The sequence below is a fragment of the Pogoniulus pusillus genome, chromosome 5 (assembly GCF_015220805.1).
Source record: "Pogoniulus pusillus isolate bPogPus1 chromosome 5, bPogPus1.pri, whole genome shotgun sequence".
NCBI lineage: Eukaryota > Metazoa > Chordata > Aves > Piciformes > Lybiidae > Pogoniulus > Pogoniulus pusillus.
The window spans coordinates 2,753,414-2,767,815 of NC_087268.1; the positions used below are offsets into that span (position 1 = coordinate 2,753,414).

Here is a 14,402-nt window from a genome sequence, read left to right on the forward strand (position 1 = left end):
TATGCATGCTGCTCCATGAGGGCTCTATGCAGGAGCAGGTGGATGCACCCGAAGGAGGCTGTGAGCCTGTGGGAAGCCCACACTGCAGCAGGCTTCTGGAAGGACTTGTGGACCTCTGGAGAGAAAAGAGCATGGATGGAGCAGTGTTGCTGAAAACACTTGTGACCCCAGGGGGACAGTGTAGGCTGGGGCAGTCTGCTCCTGAAGAACTACAGTGTATGGATATGGAAGAGACATACATGCTCACACAGTTTGTGGACTGTCTCCTTGTGGAAGAGACCTCACGCTGGAACAGGGGAAGAGTGTGAGGAGTCCTCCTGAAGAAGGCATGGCAGAAACAACACATGATGAATAGAGCCTGATCCCCATTCCTCATCCCCCCGTGCCACTGAATGTGAGGAGGTAAAGAAATTGGGAATGAAGCTAAGCCCAGAAAGGGAGGAGTGAGGGGAGGATGTTTTAAGCTTTATTTCTCATAATTCCACTTTGGTAGTAAACTAATTTCCCCAAACCAAGTTTGTTTTGCCTGTGACAGCAACTGATGAATGATCTCTCCCTGTCCATATCTTGACCCAAGTGGCTTTTGCTATAACTCCTCTCCTCTGTCCTGCTGAGAGTGAGAGAGCATTTTTTGTTGACTCCTGACACCCAGGCAGGGTCAACCCACCACATCAGAAAACACTATGATGTGCAGAGAACAAGGCTGGATTCACTTCACAAGACAAAATGCTGCTTTGATTTAGCATTTATCATGAGGAGAAATCATACATTTTCCAGTCAAATTGCAGAAGTACTGTGTAGAAGACTTGGTGTTAACAGGACTTTTGTGCTCTAGTTTTGAGGAAGAGAGGTGAAGATGCAAAAAATAATAATGGAAGTATAATAAAACTGCATTCCACTTTCCTACTTTCCAGTCAAGTGCATGATCAGAGATATTAGGCATTAATCAAATGCTGGTAAACCAAATAGCTCTGGTTTGAAATCCTCCAGGGAGTTGAGCAGCAGTGTTGCCTCCTTTTTAAGATCTGGATTTAATTTTTCATCTGGAACCATAACCACTTGCATTCCTGCTGCCAGGGCTCCTTGGACTCCAAGTGGTGAATCTTCAAACACAAGACACTATGAAAAAAAGAGGTGAAGAGAAAACATGAAATAATAATGTCACTATGAACTTTTAATGTTTTAAAAGAGAAAATTATCCCAAATAAAAATTGGGAAATTCAGTTCCTGGCTTAGATACCCCTAATTAGAACAAGGGCAAACCCCTCAATTTGAACATCTGCAAGGTTTAATTAACCTTGCAGTAGTCTCAATTCAAAAAACCACAAACACACTTATTTAAATCTCAGCAACTGGCTATCCAGATGTTCCTAAGTGATTTGTTTTATAGGGATGGGTTTAAGCACAAGCTTAAAGTTAAGCAAGTGCTTAAATACCTTTATAAGCAAGCAGTTTTACTCTTCAAGATCAACTTTACAACCTGCAAAATGGCAAAAGCAGTGCTTTCACTTAGAGGTGTGGCATACACAAGAGGGTAAAGACAGGACTGCCTAAGTCAATATTAGGACTCAAATGAATGCAGAGTAAGACAGAAGTCAGTTCTCAAAAGAATGCTATTGAATTCGTGCTCCATTTCCTTAATTCTTCCAAAGCAATGGTGAGATGGAAAATCAGCAACTATATTGGAAGGTTGCTTTTAGAGAAGAGCCAGTTTAGCCAGGTAAAAATTCCATGTCTTATAATAGTCACCACCATTCAGGATTGAAATTTGGAAGCAAAACCATGAAAAGTAATCAATGCATTATTTATATGAATTTGGTAATTTAACATCAAAATACTGGGTAACTAATACCTAACACAAGCAAATGTAGCAAATAATTTATCCTGAACTTATACATAATCAGATGTAATGTTTCTAGATGTAATATAATGAAGTGGTGAGAGCCTGGAAGTGACTGAGGTCCCATCCCTGGAGGTGGTTTAAGGCCAGGCTGAATGAGGCTCTGGCCAGCCTGATCTAGGGTAGGGTGTCCCTGCCCAGGGCAGAGGGGTTGGAAGTAGATGATCATTGTGGTTCCTTCCAACCCTGACTGATTCTATGATTCTAAGCATCTCTTCCTGACACTACCTGCTCATGAGTTTGAAGTTTTTCTCATGGACAATTCAAAGCAGCCTTTGGCATCCAACCAAAAACTCTTGACCTTAACTGCCAAGTGGTTTCTACCACATCTGTAATACAAACTCAGTACTATTAGTGCTGCTTTTACTCCTATAACCAAATTACTGCCACATCTAATTTCAGTAATTCAATACAAATATTAGGGCAATTTTCCCCACACTCTTCAGACAATGCAACTCTGCCTTATCACAAATTTCTGTCTCATGCATTAAGTCCTTCTCTACAGTCATTATCATCTCATGCATTAAGCCCTTCTCTACAGTCATTATCAATCTACCAAATCACCTCCTACATAACCAGGATGGATTTTCTTGTCTTTTTCTTCACAACAAAATACACTGTGGCAGCTAATATCAAATGGATAAGAATAGTGAGTCACTAAACTTAGTTTAACTTTTGACTGAATCCAGGTATGATGCACTGGGAGGATATACAACACTATACTGTGTTTCTTAGCCTCTCTAACACAATTGTTTCACCAGGGAAGATTAGAGATGCACAATGTGCTGGGGTTGTTTAGCCTGGAGGAGGCTCAGGGGGGACCTCATTGCTGTCTACAACTACCTGAAGGGATGTAGTAGCCAGGTGGGGGGTGGCCACTTCTCCCAGGCAACCAGCAATAGAACAAGGGGACACAGTCTCAAGTTGTGCTGGGGTAGTGTGGCCGTTTGAGCTGATCCTCTAGCTCAGACATAGGGGAGAGATGAACATTGCAGGGATAGGCCACATAAATGGCAACAATAGATAAATTAATATAATTTCATTGGATCATCAAGAACTTAATGTCTAGAAGCACAGCTTGTTCTGCCCCTTTTTCTCCCGCTGGCTTCTGCTGCTGCAGCTTTTGCCTATCGTCCCCCAGCTGCTGTTTTGGCTACTGCTGCTTCTGCTGCTTCGCTGCTGCTTGAACCCTCCCCCATCTCCCTTAAGGTTATTATATTGTTTTTTTTTTCCCTTCCTTCCTTCTCTAGTTATTATTTCTCTTTACGTTGTTATACTTATACTATAGGAAAACACAATTTCATCTTTCCCTGACTTTCAAAAAAAGTGGGGTCTGTGTTGTGAATTTCTTCCCGGGGGAGGGATCAGCCCAAACCCGGGACAGGTAGGTCTAGGCTGGATGTTAGGAGGAAGTTCTTCACAGAGAGAGTGATTGGCATTGGAATGGGCTGCCCAGGGAGGTGGTGGAGTCATCGTCCCTGGAGGTGTTGAAGCAAAGCCTGGCTGAGGCACTTAGTGCCATGGTGTGGTTGACTGGCTAGGGCTGGGTGCTAGGTTGGACTGGATGATCTTGGAGGTCTCTTCCAACCTGGTTGATTCTATGATTCTATGTCTACCTGTTCTAGCTGCACTCTAGGAAAACCAAGTTGTGAACTGCAAGAAGATGAGGGAAAGAATCCTTTCTTCTTCTTTTCTTTTTAAAATACTGACTTTTGCCTGTCAAGATGTCAGCAACCACTTGGAGTATATCAAGAGAAAGTAAAAGGTGATTTCTGCCCTGAGTAATAAAGTAATAGTGATTTAGTGAGCTAGTGGTATCACATCAGTCTCTTTCAAGCTCATTTCCTTTATGCAAAGACTGAATTCCAGTTTGAACAGTGTGATCTTGTGCTGGTTTTGGCTGAGTTAGAGCTAGCCTTCACAGCAGCCAGTACAGTGCTATGTTTTGGATGTGGCCTGAAAATAGAGCTGATAAAATAGGGATGTTTGAGTTACTGCTGAGCAGTGCTTCCACAGTGTCAAGGCTTTTCTGCTTTCTCACACTAACCCATCCGTGAGCAGGCTGGGGGTGCACGAGTGCTTCAGAGGGAACACAGCTGTGACAGCTGACCCCAAGACCAAAAGAATATTCCATACCACACAATATCATCCTCAGCAAATAAAAGCTGGGGGAAGAAGCAGAGGGGGACATTTGGAGTGACAGCACTTGTCTTCCTAAGTAACTCTTAGGCATGATGGAGCTCTGCTTTCCTGGAGATGGCTGAACACCTGCCTGCCAATGGGAAGTAATAAATTAATCCTTAGTTTTGCTTTGTTTGCACATTTAGCTTCTGTTTTACCTATAAAACTGGTTTTGTATCCACATTTGAGTTTCTCACTTCTGCTCTTCTCATTCTTCCTTCACCAGCTGAGGAGGAATGAGTGAGAGGCTGGGTGGTGTTTAATTGCCAGCTGAGGTTAAACCACAACAGTCATTTTCAAATGTTGATCATTATCAATACTACTAACTACAAATGTGTGACTAGATCCTTGGAACAATTATTGTTAGAATGGTAGTGTGGTTCCTCCTACAGGTTTTGTTCTTAGCCTTAGTTTGTGACCCTAAGCACCCTGAAGACTCTGAGGACAGTAGATGGAACTATGACAGGCTTTACCTTATGAAGAGTAAGCTTAAATGTTGCACAGGATAGCATCATCCAGACCTTTCAGAGACCTTTTCTAATCCAGCCCATACAAAGAAATGTACTTTGCTGCTCTGCCTTGAAAGACCTAATTGACTTCCATGATGCCACTAAGCTTACTGTATGAGAGGAGCCAATGATTATGGGAGGCAATATGCATAATGAAAAGTTTAGCTAATACCCTGGAACTAGAAGCAGTTAAAACTGTTAATTACCAAAGAAGACAGGCAAATGATGCATAATTACAGTAGCTTTAATGTTACAGGAAGCAAGTGCACTAGATCTCCCTCTAGCCTTTCTTGCTACTGACACTGACTGTCAACAGCACAGCAGCATCTTTAAAGGATGAAGAAAGGTTTAGAGGTTCACATACAAAATGGATTTATTAACTTTGCTGCATAGAGATGTTAGAAACTGTTCACTGTCCTGGTTCACCCAGACACTATATTTAGGGATATGAAAGCAGCCAAGTTCTTCCCCATTTTGCATAACTACTGCAACATCAGCATCACTCCAAGTGAGAGAGACAGATGAGATTTATACAGACTTCAGCTGAGATTCTGGCTGCTTCTCTGCATTATCCTAAAACTTTTGTCAGTGATCAATACTGCTGCTGTGAGATGTCCCAAAAGGTCATACTAACATAGGACAGTTTTCACTTTGGAATGAACTAGATGCTTAAGAAAATGGTAAGGTATACTAATATATATTTCACTCTAAGAAGCTAGAAAGAGAAAAATTAATCACTTAATGAAAGGAAGAAATAATAAGATCACTGCAGCACTGCATTACCTCATCTTCCTACAGGAAATTCAAGAAGAGAGCCTGAATTAGGCCTTTGGCTTGTACAGAAGGCTCTCTACAACCCATATAATGTAAATGTTTGGATGGAGTATTTACATTACTAACAGAGATACATGCAAGCATTATTCCTATGAATACAAACCAAATTCTGGCAGGATAAAAGACAGTGTCTAATGGACAAATATCCTCAGCTGCATCTGACACTGCTGTAGCAACTCTAAAACACAATAAAGGATGAGTCTAAAGATCACAGAATCACAGAACTTTAGAGACTGGAAGAGACCTCCAGAGATCACTGAGTCCAACCTCCCTGCCAAGGCAGGATCCCCTAGGGTAGTTTGCTCAGGAACACATCCAGGCAGGTTTTCTGAATCTCCAGGGAAGGAGACTCCATAACCTCTCTGGGCAGCCTGTTCCAGTGCTCCTCATGTTGAGGTGAAACCTTCTATGTTCCAGTTTGTAGCCATTGCTCCTTGACTTACTGCTGCTGACCAGTGAAAAGACATTGGCTCCATCCACTTGACACTCACCCCTCAGATACTTACAGACATCGATCAGATCCCCTCTCAGTCTTCTCTTCTCCAGACTAAATAGCCCCAGGTCTCTCAGACTCTCTTCATAAGGGACATGCTCAAGTCCCCTACTCATCCTCATGGCTCTCTGCTGGAGTCTTTCCAGCAGGTCCCTGTCTCTCTTGAACTGGGGAGCTCAAAACTGGACACTATTCCATGCGTGGTCTCACCAGGGCAGACTAGAGGGGGAGAGGGGAGAGGAACCTCCCTAGACCTGCTGGACACACTTTTTCTGATGCACCCCTGGATGCCATTGGCTCTCTTGGCCACAAGGGCACATTGCTGGCCCATGTAGAACTTGCTGTCCATCAAGGACTCCAAGGTCTTTCTCCATGGAACTGCTTTCCAGCAGGGCAGTCCCCAACCTGTACTGGTGCCTGTGGAGATGGTGTAATTTACACACATAGAACTACACTGTAAAGTAAACCTTACCATCTATTGTTGCATAAAGAACATTGAAAGGGAAATTATAAAGTATAGACTCTGTTGTATTAGAAAAAAATCCTCTTTGCTGGTTCTGGTATGGTCTGGCTAAGTCCTTAACCTCAGTGAAAACATCTGCAGACATGGGGACTAAACTGCACATTTTACCACTTTGCCTTTGAACCAGAGTCTTAATGGCAACAGCATCAAGTATTTCACTCCCTTTGGTAGAAAGAATGAGACTAAAAAGAACTGAGCATTTGTGAACACTTTCCTTTTCTTTCCCAAACATTTTTCTTTTAATATATTATTATTATTACTATTACATTGTATTCCATATATGGGGACATTACTTTGGAATTAATGAGACAACATTAAACTGCATTTTTTGCTTTTCTGCCTTGAAGCCACAAAGGTTTAATCTTTCACTGAGCAAAATACATTAAAAAACCCTTCAGTCTTCCTGAGTCTTACACAGAACTAAAACAATACTACCATGTCTTCTAAGGATCCACTGACAGAATGACTTTCCCACCAGGCATAAAACTTCATTGGATGTATGTGCTTTTAGAAAAAACAACAAACAGTGAAACCCAAAAGGCATTCTGGGGACAAAAGTGACTAAAAAATAAAGAATAATATTTAATTTCATTCTTCCCTCCTGCTGAATGAAAGCAAAAAGGAGAACTGTGAAATTCTGAAATTCAGATTCCAAAAGGGCTGGTAAGACCCATGAGAGGTCATCCAACTTCTGACCAGGTCCAGTCTCTCTCTGTGCTTGGTGGAAGACATGGTAGAAGGTTATTACATCTTCTCTCCTCAAATGACACAGAAACATTTGGTATATCAATGTGGCATACTATTTTTGGGGCTTCTTATGGATTGCATATTGTAATTCAGCAACTTCTCCATTTATCATTGATTTTTTTCTCCTTTATGATCATATCAACTGGTCATAAGTGTGGTGTGTCACTTGTAAAGATTGCACCCTCAGCAAGTTTGCTGATAACACCAAGCTGTGTGGCGCAGCAGACATGTTGTAGAGAAAAGATGCCAGCCAGAGGGACCTGGACAGGCTGGAGAGGTGGGCACAAGCCAACCTCATGAGCTTCAACAAGACCAAGTGCAGTGTCCTGCATCTGGGTCAGGGCAATGCCAAGCACAAAAAAAGGCTGGGCAGTGAGTGGCTGGAGAGCAGCCCTGAGGAGAGGGACCTGGGGGTGCTGGTGGATGAGAAGCTCAACATGAGCCAGCAGTGTGCACTTGCAGCCCAGAAAGCCAAACAGAGCCTGGGCTGCAGCAGAAGTGTGGCCAGCAGGTCAGGGAGGTGATTCTCCCCCTCTACTGCGCTCTGCTGAGACCCCACCTGGAGTACTGCATCCAGTTCTGGAGCCCCCATTGCAAGAAGGATGTGGAGATGCTGGAGCATGTCCAGAGAAGAGCCACTGGGTTGATCAGAGGGCTGGAGCAGCTGTGTTGTGAGGACAGACTGAAAGAGTTGGAGCTGTTCAGTCTGGAGAAGAGAAGGCTCTGAAGTGCCTTATTGTGGCCTTCCAGGATCTGAAGGAGGCCTACAAAAAAGCTGGGGAGGGACTTTTCAGGATATCAGGGAGTGACAGGACTGGGGGGAATGGAGCAAATGTGGAGGTGGGGAGGTTCAGATTGGATGTGAGGAGGAAGTTGTTCAGCATGAGAATGGTGAGAGCCTGGGATGGGTTGCCCAGGGAGGTGGTTGAGGTCCTGTCCCTGGAGGTGTTTCAGGCCAGGCTGGATGAGGCTCTGACCAGCCTGCTCTAGGGTAGGGTGTCCCTGCCCATGGCAGGGGGATTGGAGCTAGATGATCCTTGTGGTCCCTTCCAACCCTGACTGATTCTATGATCCTATAATTTGGTAACCTTGTATGTTAATTTGCCTATACATGCACAATGCAGTCTTCTCTAAATATTTAAGCTCTAATTCAAATTTCATCACATCACTAAAAAAAAAATCCCCACTGATTTATTTCAATGCACATCAAAGTGAGCCTAAAAACAGGCTGCAGGCAGCTCACATTGATTTCAGAATTACATTGCACATCTCTATGAAGCAGAAGGTGGTCAGATCTTTCACTTCTGCAGGTAACTTGGTTCTTTTTCACTTTCCTCATTGTATAAAACTAGCTGATGATCTGGGGTCATAATTCAAAACTAAGCAATACCTGAGAAATAAATCATCAGCCTGAAAAGATACTGCTGCTTCAATCATGGTTGTTGTTTTGTTCAACAACCTTTATCCTTACTGAATCAATTCTTCCAGAGTTTGAAAACAATCCCACTACTGACCAGCTGTACTACTAGCATGAGTGACCCAGGATTTTTCAAGAACCATAATACAATTCAGATTGCAACACAGACCTCTCTATATCCCTCACAAATTGCTGAGATGCTGAAGAGATGCTGTTCATTATTTAAGGGAGGTAGTTGAAATTCACAAAGAGAGAGAGAAAATATCAACAGTTTCACAGTCATGTCATACCACAGATGCTGGGCTATTTTTTAGGTAGCTTATGTTTTCCTTTTGCCTACGCTTTGATATACAAAGAATCTAGGAACAAGGGGGAAATGTATTTCTCTGTGACCCATTTACAACCAGAGTTACTTAAACATTATTGAATAAATGCATTTTAAGTAATTACAATATTTGCAATTTTGGCCTCCCACTGTGTAAACTCTCCTAAGAACTGACAAAAAAAACCCCAATAATGAAATAATTTGATCAATGTTTCTTTCCTCATCTTTGGACTTACACTCTGCCTGGAAACAGTTGTGAAAAGTCTCGTTAGTAATAATGAATTAAACTTAATTTTGTCTTAAGCACACATGCCAATTTGCCTAGTCAGGGATAACAGGATCATATTAAACATGCTGTTTAAGAAAGTCATGCAGCTCACAGGCCCTCAACTTCCATTTAAGTAAAATGGAGGCTAAGCAAAGATGTAAATGCTATAAAAAATGAACAAACAAGCTGAAAACTCATAATCAAATTAATTCAACATCAGAGTATCCAGAATACTAACTACCAGCCACTGCTCCTTACGGGCACAGAGTGGCTGGAGAGCAGCCAGGAGGAAAGTGACCTGGGGGTACTGGTGGATAGTAGGCTGAAGATGAGCCAGCAGTGTGCCCAGGTGGCCAAGAGAGCCAATGGCATCCTGGTCTTGAGCACCTCCAGGGATGAGGCTTCAACCACCTCCCTGGGCAATCCATTCCAGCCTCTCACCACTCTCATGCTGAACAACTTCCTCCTCATGTCCAGTCTGAACCTCCTCACCTCCAGCTTTGCTTCATTCCCCCCAGTCCTGTCACTCCCTGATATCCTGGGATATCCCTCCCCAGCTTTTTTGTAGTCCCCCTTGAGATACTGCTGCAGAGTGGCAGAAGAATCAGATTATTTCCCAGGCAGCTTGCATGGTAAAACAGAAATACATTGGCCTTTTTTCATAAGAAAAACCAGGCAAAAAAGCAAAGAAGTATGCTACATCTGCACAACTGCAGCGCTTCACATTTCCAGCTCTTACATAAATGCCACTTTACATTTCAGCCCACACCAGCAGTTACTCTCTCACAAACCAGTTCCCAAGCTGTTGTCTTAAGGTGGACCAGAGGGAGTAAAACAGTTTGGATGGCGAAGAAGGAGGAGAATTTTCAAGTGTCTTGCTTGTTTTGAAGACTTGATCAAGTGAAAGAAAGTGCTGATGTGAGTGACAATTGGAGCCAGACACTATGGCTCTGTGAGGCAGGGAGAAGGTCACATTTACATGTGGGGCTAACTGATCATTGCGGGTGGCTGGAGCACACTTTTCATAGAGGACTGTGTGTTTAGAGGAGAGCACATTGGGAACTTTGTATGGCAACTTGTGTTACAGGCATCCCGAAATTCCCAGGCATTTCTGAAACACTGTCCAATTATCCTGGCAGCAGAAATCCAACTCCATCAACCACAGCTTGGATCAGCCATAGAAGAGGATTGTTCTTTACAGAGAACACAAGGCAAATACTCAAGATGCTCTCTACTGAGGCTACGCATAGAGTGTAAGATGCTAAGGTTTTATGCCCCTTGTCTCTAAAAATGGCCTAAAAACTAATTCTGTGCAAGAGGAATGAACTTAAAATAATCAGCACTAGGAAGAGCCATCATAATCTGAAATAAACACACTGTTTTGAAAGAGGAAATAAATTTACATGGTGAAGAGGTACAAATGTATCACATAGTATCACAGTATCATCAGGGTTGGAAGAGACCTCACAGATCATCAAGTCCAACCCTTTACCACAGAGCTCAAGGCCAGACCATGGCACCAAGTGCCACGTCCAATCCTGCCTTGAACAGCTCCAGGGACGGCGACTCCACCACCTCCCCGGGCAGCCCATTCCAGTGTCCAATGACTCTCTCAGGGAAGAACTTTCTCCTCACCTCCAGCCTAAATCTCCCCTGGTGCAGCTTGAGGCTGTGTCCTCTTGTTCTGGTGCTGGCCACCTGAGAGAAGAGAGCAACCTCCTCCTGGCTACAACCACCCCTCAGGTAGTTGTAGACAGCAATGAGGTCTCCCCTGAGCCTCCTCTTCTCCAGGCTAACCAATCCCAGCTCCCTCAGCCTCTCCTCGTAGGGCTGTGCTCAAGGCCTCTCCCCAGCCTCGTCACCCTTCTCTGGACACGCTCAAGCATCTCAATGTCCCTCTTAAGCTGGGGGGCCCAGAACTGAACAAATGTGCAAAGCCCCAGATTGGAAACACAATAGTACAAAGACTTGGCTCTGAGTAATTTTGAGGATGTTTGCTAAGCCAGAGTTACTTCAGTGTTTTCTTTTGAACTCACTGATACTCAAAGTATTATTTCCACTATAAACATGAAATGGTAAAATCAATTAACGGTAATTGTTGTCAATTAGTCTCTTACATCTATGCAGGGATTCTATAGGCTTCAATTTAATATATTTCCACTATATGCTATCAGATTAAATTCCATGCACATGTGACCAAATTGGACAATTTTCTCTGTATGCTTCCATCTGTCTTCAAGTGATGGGAGCTGTGTTTCTGTGCCTTCTGTGAATCACTCTGTACCCTAATAGCAAACTATTCTATATTGAGGGAGCTGGGCCTGTTTAGCCTGGAGAAGAGGAGGCTCAGGGGTGATCTTATTACTGTCTACAACTACCTGAAAGGGCATTGTAGCCAGGTGGGGGGTGGCCTCTTCTCCCAGATAACCAGCAATAGAACAAGGGGACACAGTCTCAAGTTGTGCCAGGGTAGGTATAGGCTGGATATTAGGAAGAAGTTCTTCACAGAAAGAGTGATTTCCCATTGGAATGGGCTGCCCAGGGAGGTGGTGGAGGCACCGTCCCTGGGGGTCTTCAAGAAAAGCCTGGATGAGGCACTTAGTGCCATGGTCTAGTTGATTGGATAGGGCAGGGTGATAGGTTGGACTGGATGATCTTGGAGGTCTCTTCCAACCTGGTTGATTCTATGATTCTATGATTCTATAAGGCTCATAAACTGGAGAACAACTGGGAATGAACAGGAAGACTGAAAAGAACATAAATCCTCCTTTTTGGGGCAGTGTGTGAATCACTGAAGCATTTATCTCTTCAAAGCACTGTGTTACTCCTGATATGCTTTGCATTTGCCTAGAGCAGCCTGCATGTGTTGAGCCACAAAATGCCTGTGCAGCAAACATCCGCAGAACCTGCTTGTTCAAGGCAAGCTCAGTTTTAGGCATGGGGCTACAGCTATCAACGTCATAATCCCAACATTTATTTTGCCATAGCAATCTAAAAATATCACATCTGAAATTAAATGCTTCATTACACTGATAATCACATCTATTTAAGTAACTGTCCTCATGATTTTAAAAGATGATTTCTCAGCCTTTTAGTTGGCAAAGCCACTTTGACTGTGCAGGCAAACCGAGCTCAGAACTCATAATTTCTTACATTTTCTCCAACCATGCAAGCATTTCTGTATGTTAAATGCAGTGTTTCCAAAGATTCTGCAACTTACCAACAGAAGCAACACAATTAAAAGTAAATACCATATTTTTACTTATAATATGCATGATATGCCTCTTTTGAACTACTTACTATGAGAAACAATTCAATAAAGAGAATCATAGACTCAGCCAGGTTGGAAGAGACCTCCAAGATCATCCAGTCCAACCTAGCACCCAGCCCTCACCAGTCAACTAGACCATGGCACCAAGTGCCTCATCCAGTCTTTGCTTGAACACCTCCAGGGATGGTGACTCCACCACCTCCCCGGGCAGCCCACTCCAATGGCAATACATAATACAACACATAATACACACACTTGGAAAATAACCAGCTGCCACATAAACCTTATGTGGGCTCAAAGAATCACAGAATTCCAGAATGATTCCTGACCTTCCTCTGGAGGCCACTTCTCTGCTCAAGCTGGGATATCTACAGCTAGTACTGCAGTACTATGTCCAGGCAGTGTTTGAGTATCTCCAAGGATGACTTCACTGCCTTTCTGTGTAACATGTTCCCCTGCTCAGTCACCCTCTCAGAAAAAGAGTATTTCCCCATACTCAGATAGAGCCCCCTGTGTTTGTCTGTGTCCATTGCCTCTGCTCCTGTCACTGGGCATTGAAGAGCCTAGCTTCATCTTGCATCCTCCTTTCAGGTATTTACACATATTAATCGAATGCTCCCTGAGTTGTCTCTTCTCCAAATCACGCAGTCCCTGCTCTCTCAGTCTGTCCTCATAGAAGAGGTGCTTCAGACCTTTAATCATCTCTGTGGCCCTTTGCTGGACTCCTTCTTGTATTCCATGTATCTCTTGTATTGGGGAGTCCAGAACTGGACACAGTACTCCAGATATGGCCTCATCACTGCTGAGTAGGGGGGGTGCACCACCTTCCTCAACCTGCTGGTGATGCTTCTCATCAGCCACCTTTGCTTGCAACGGTGTACTGCTGTTTTATGGTCATCTTGAGGTCCAGCATCTATTTATAATTATCTCTCTTTCTGACTGTATGAAATCAAATTTCCTTTCTTTCCTGTTCAAAAGTGTGCAGCCACATTCCTGAGTGCAGAGACGGATAGCACTGTAATAGAACTTCTCAATTTATAAGTTTGAAAGACAAATACACAAAAAAATATAGATAAAAATATTGCTAAGTGACCATTAGGGAACCTACAATAAGAATATGAAAGCTTCTTTTAGAAAGCATCCCAGTCACCCCAATACTGATACAGGCATACTTCTTCATAGTTAAGTCAAAGGCAAATTACATTCTCCACAAATTCCTGCAGTCAATTTACATACAAGGACCTGAATGAGAATTGCTGGGCTTGTAACACATCCATACTTCAGGAAAAAGCCAAGTTGTGTTTGCCTAAGCACAGCCCAACCCTCTTTTTTTTCTCTTTCAAAACTGAATTATGTGCATTTATGTATTAGTAGGACTACCATGGCACACTACAGGGATTTTACATTGCTCTAACCATCACAACACATGACCTGAAAGAAACAACCTCTACTACAGCAACATGATCAGTTCAGAAATAGACACTGCCACAGGTACTGCCAAGAACCTGGATGAACTGACAGGCAACTGAGTGCTACGAGCAGCATTTTGCTGATAGCTTGGAAGCTTCAGCTCCCGGATAGTATATAAGGATTCCCTGGGGAAACAAAGCTGCAGAAGGTATGTCAAGGTGACAAAGTATCACTGCCACACAATCCACTGAAAGATATGTTCTGGCTACCAGGTAAATTATGCTGTGACTATGAAAAAAAGGAGGACAGGCTGTCAGGTGAGAAGTGAGAGAATCTCAAACACCATGACTCAGTATACAGGAAAAATCTCAGATAATTTTCCCCTCCATTTTATTCTGATTAGAAGTTGTAGTCTTTTCTATTACAGAATCATAGAATCATTAAGGTTGGAAGAGATCTCTAAGATCATCAAGCCCAATCACTGACCTAACACTGCCATGGCCTGGAGTACCATGTCTACGTGT

General features: G+C 43.2%; 1 protein-coding gene across 1 annotated transcript in view; it reads right to left on the reverse strand.

Annotated features, from left to right (window-relative positions):
- Positions 1-713: 713 nt before the first annotated feature.
- The window catches only part of PUDP (pseudouridine 5'-phosphatase), a 66,758-nt gene continuing 53,069 nt past the window's right edge, over positions 714-14,402 (reverse strand). Inside the window, exon 4 of the mRNA XM_064143027.1 lies at positions 714-1,119. Within this exon, the coding sequence (XP_063999097.1) occupies positions 943-1,119 (177 nt within the window). The 3' untranslated portion in view covers positions 714-942. The remainder of the gene's footprint in view (positions 1,120-14,402) is intronic.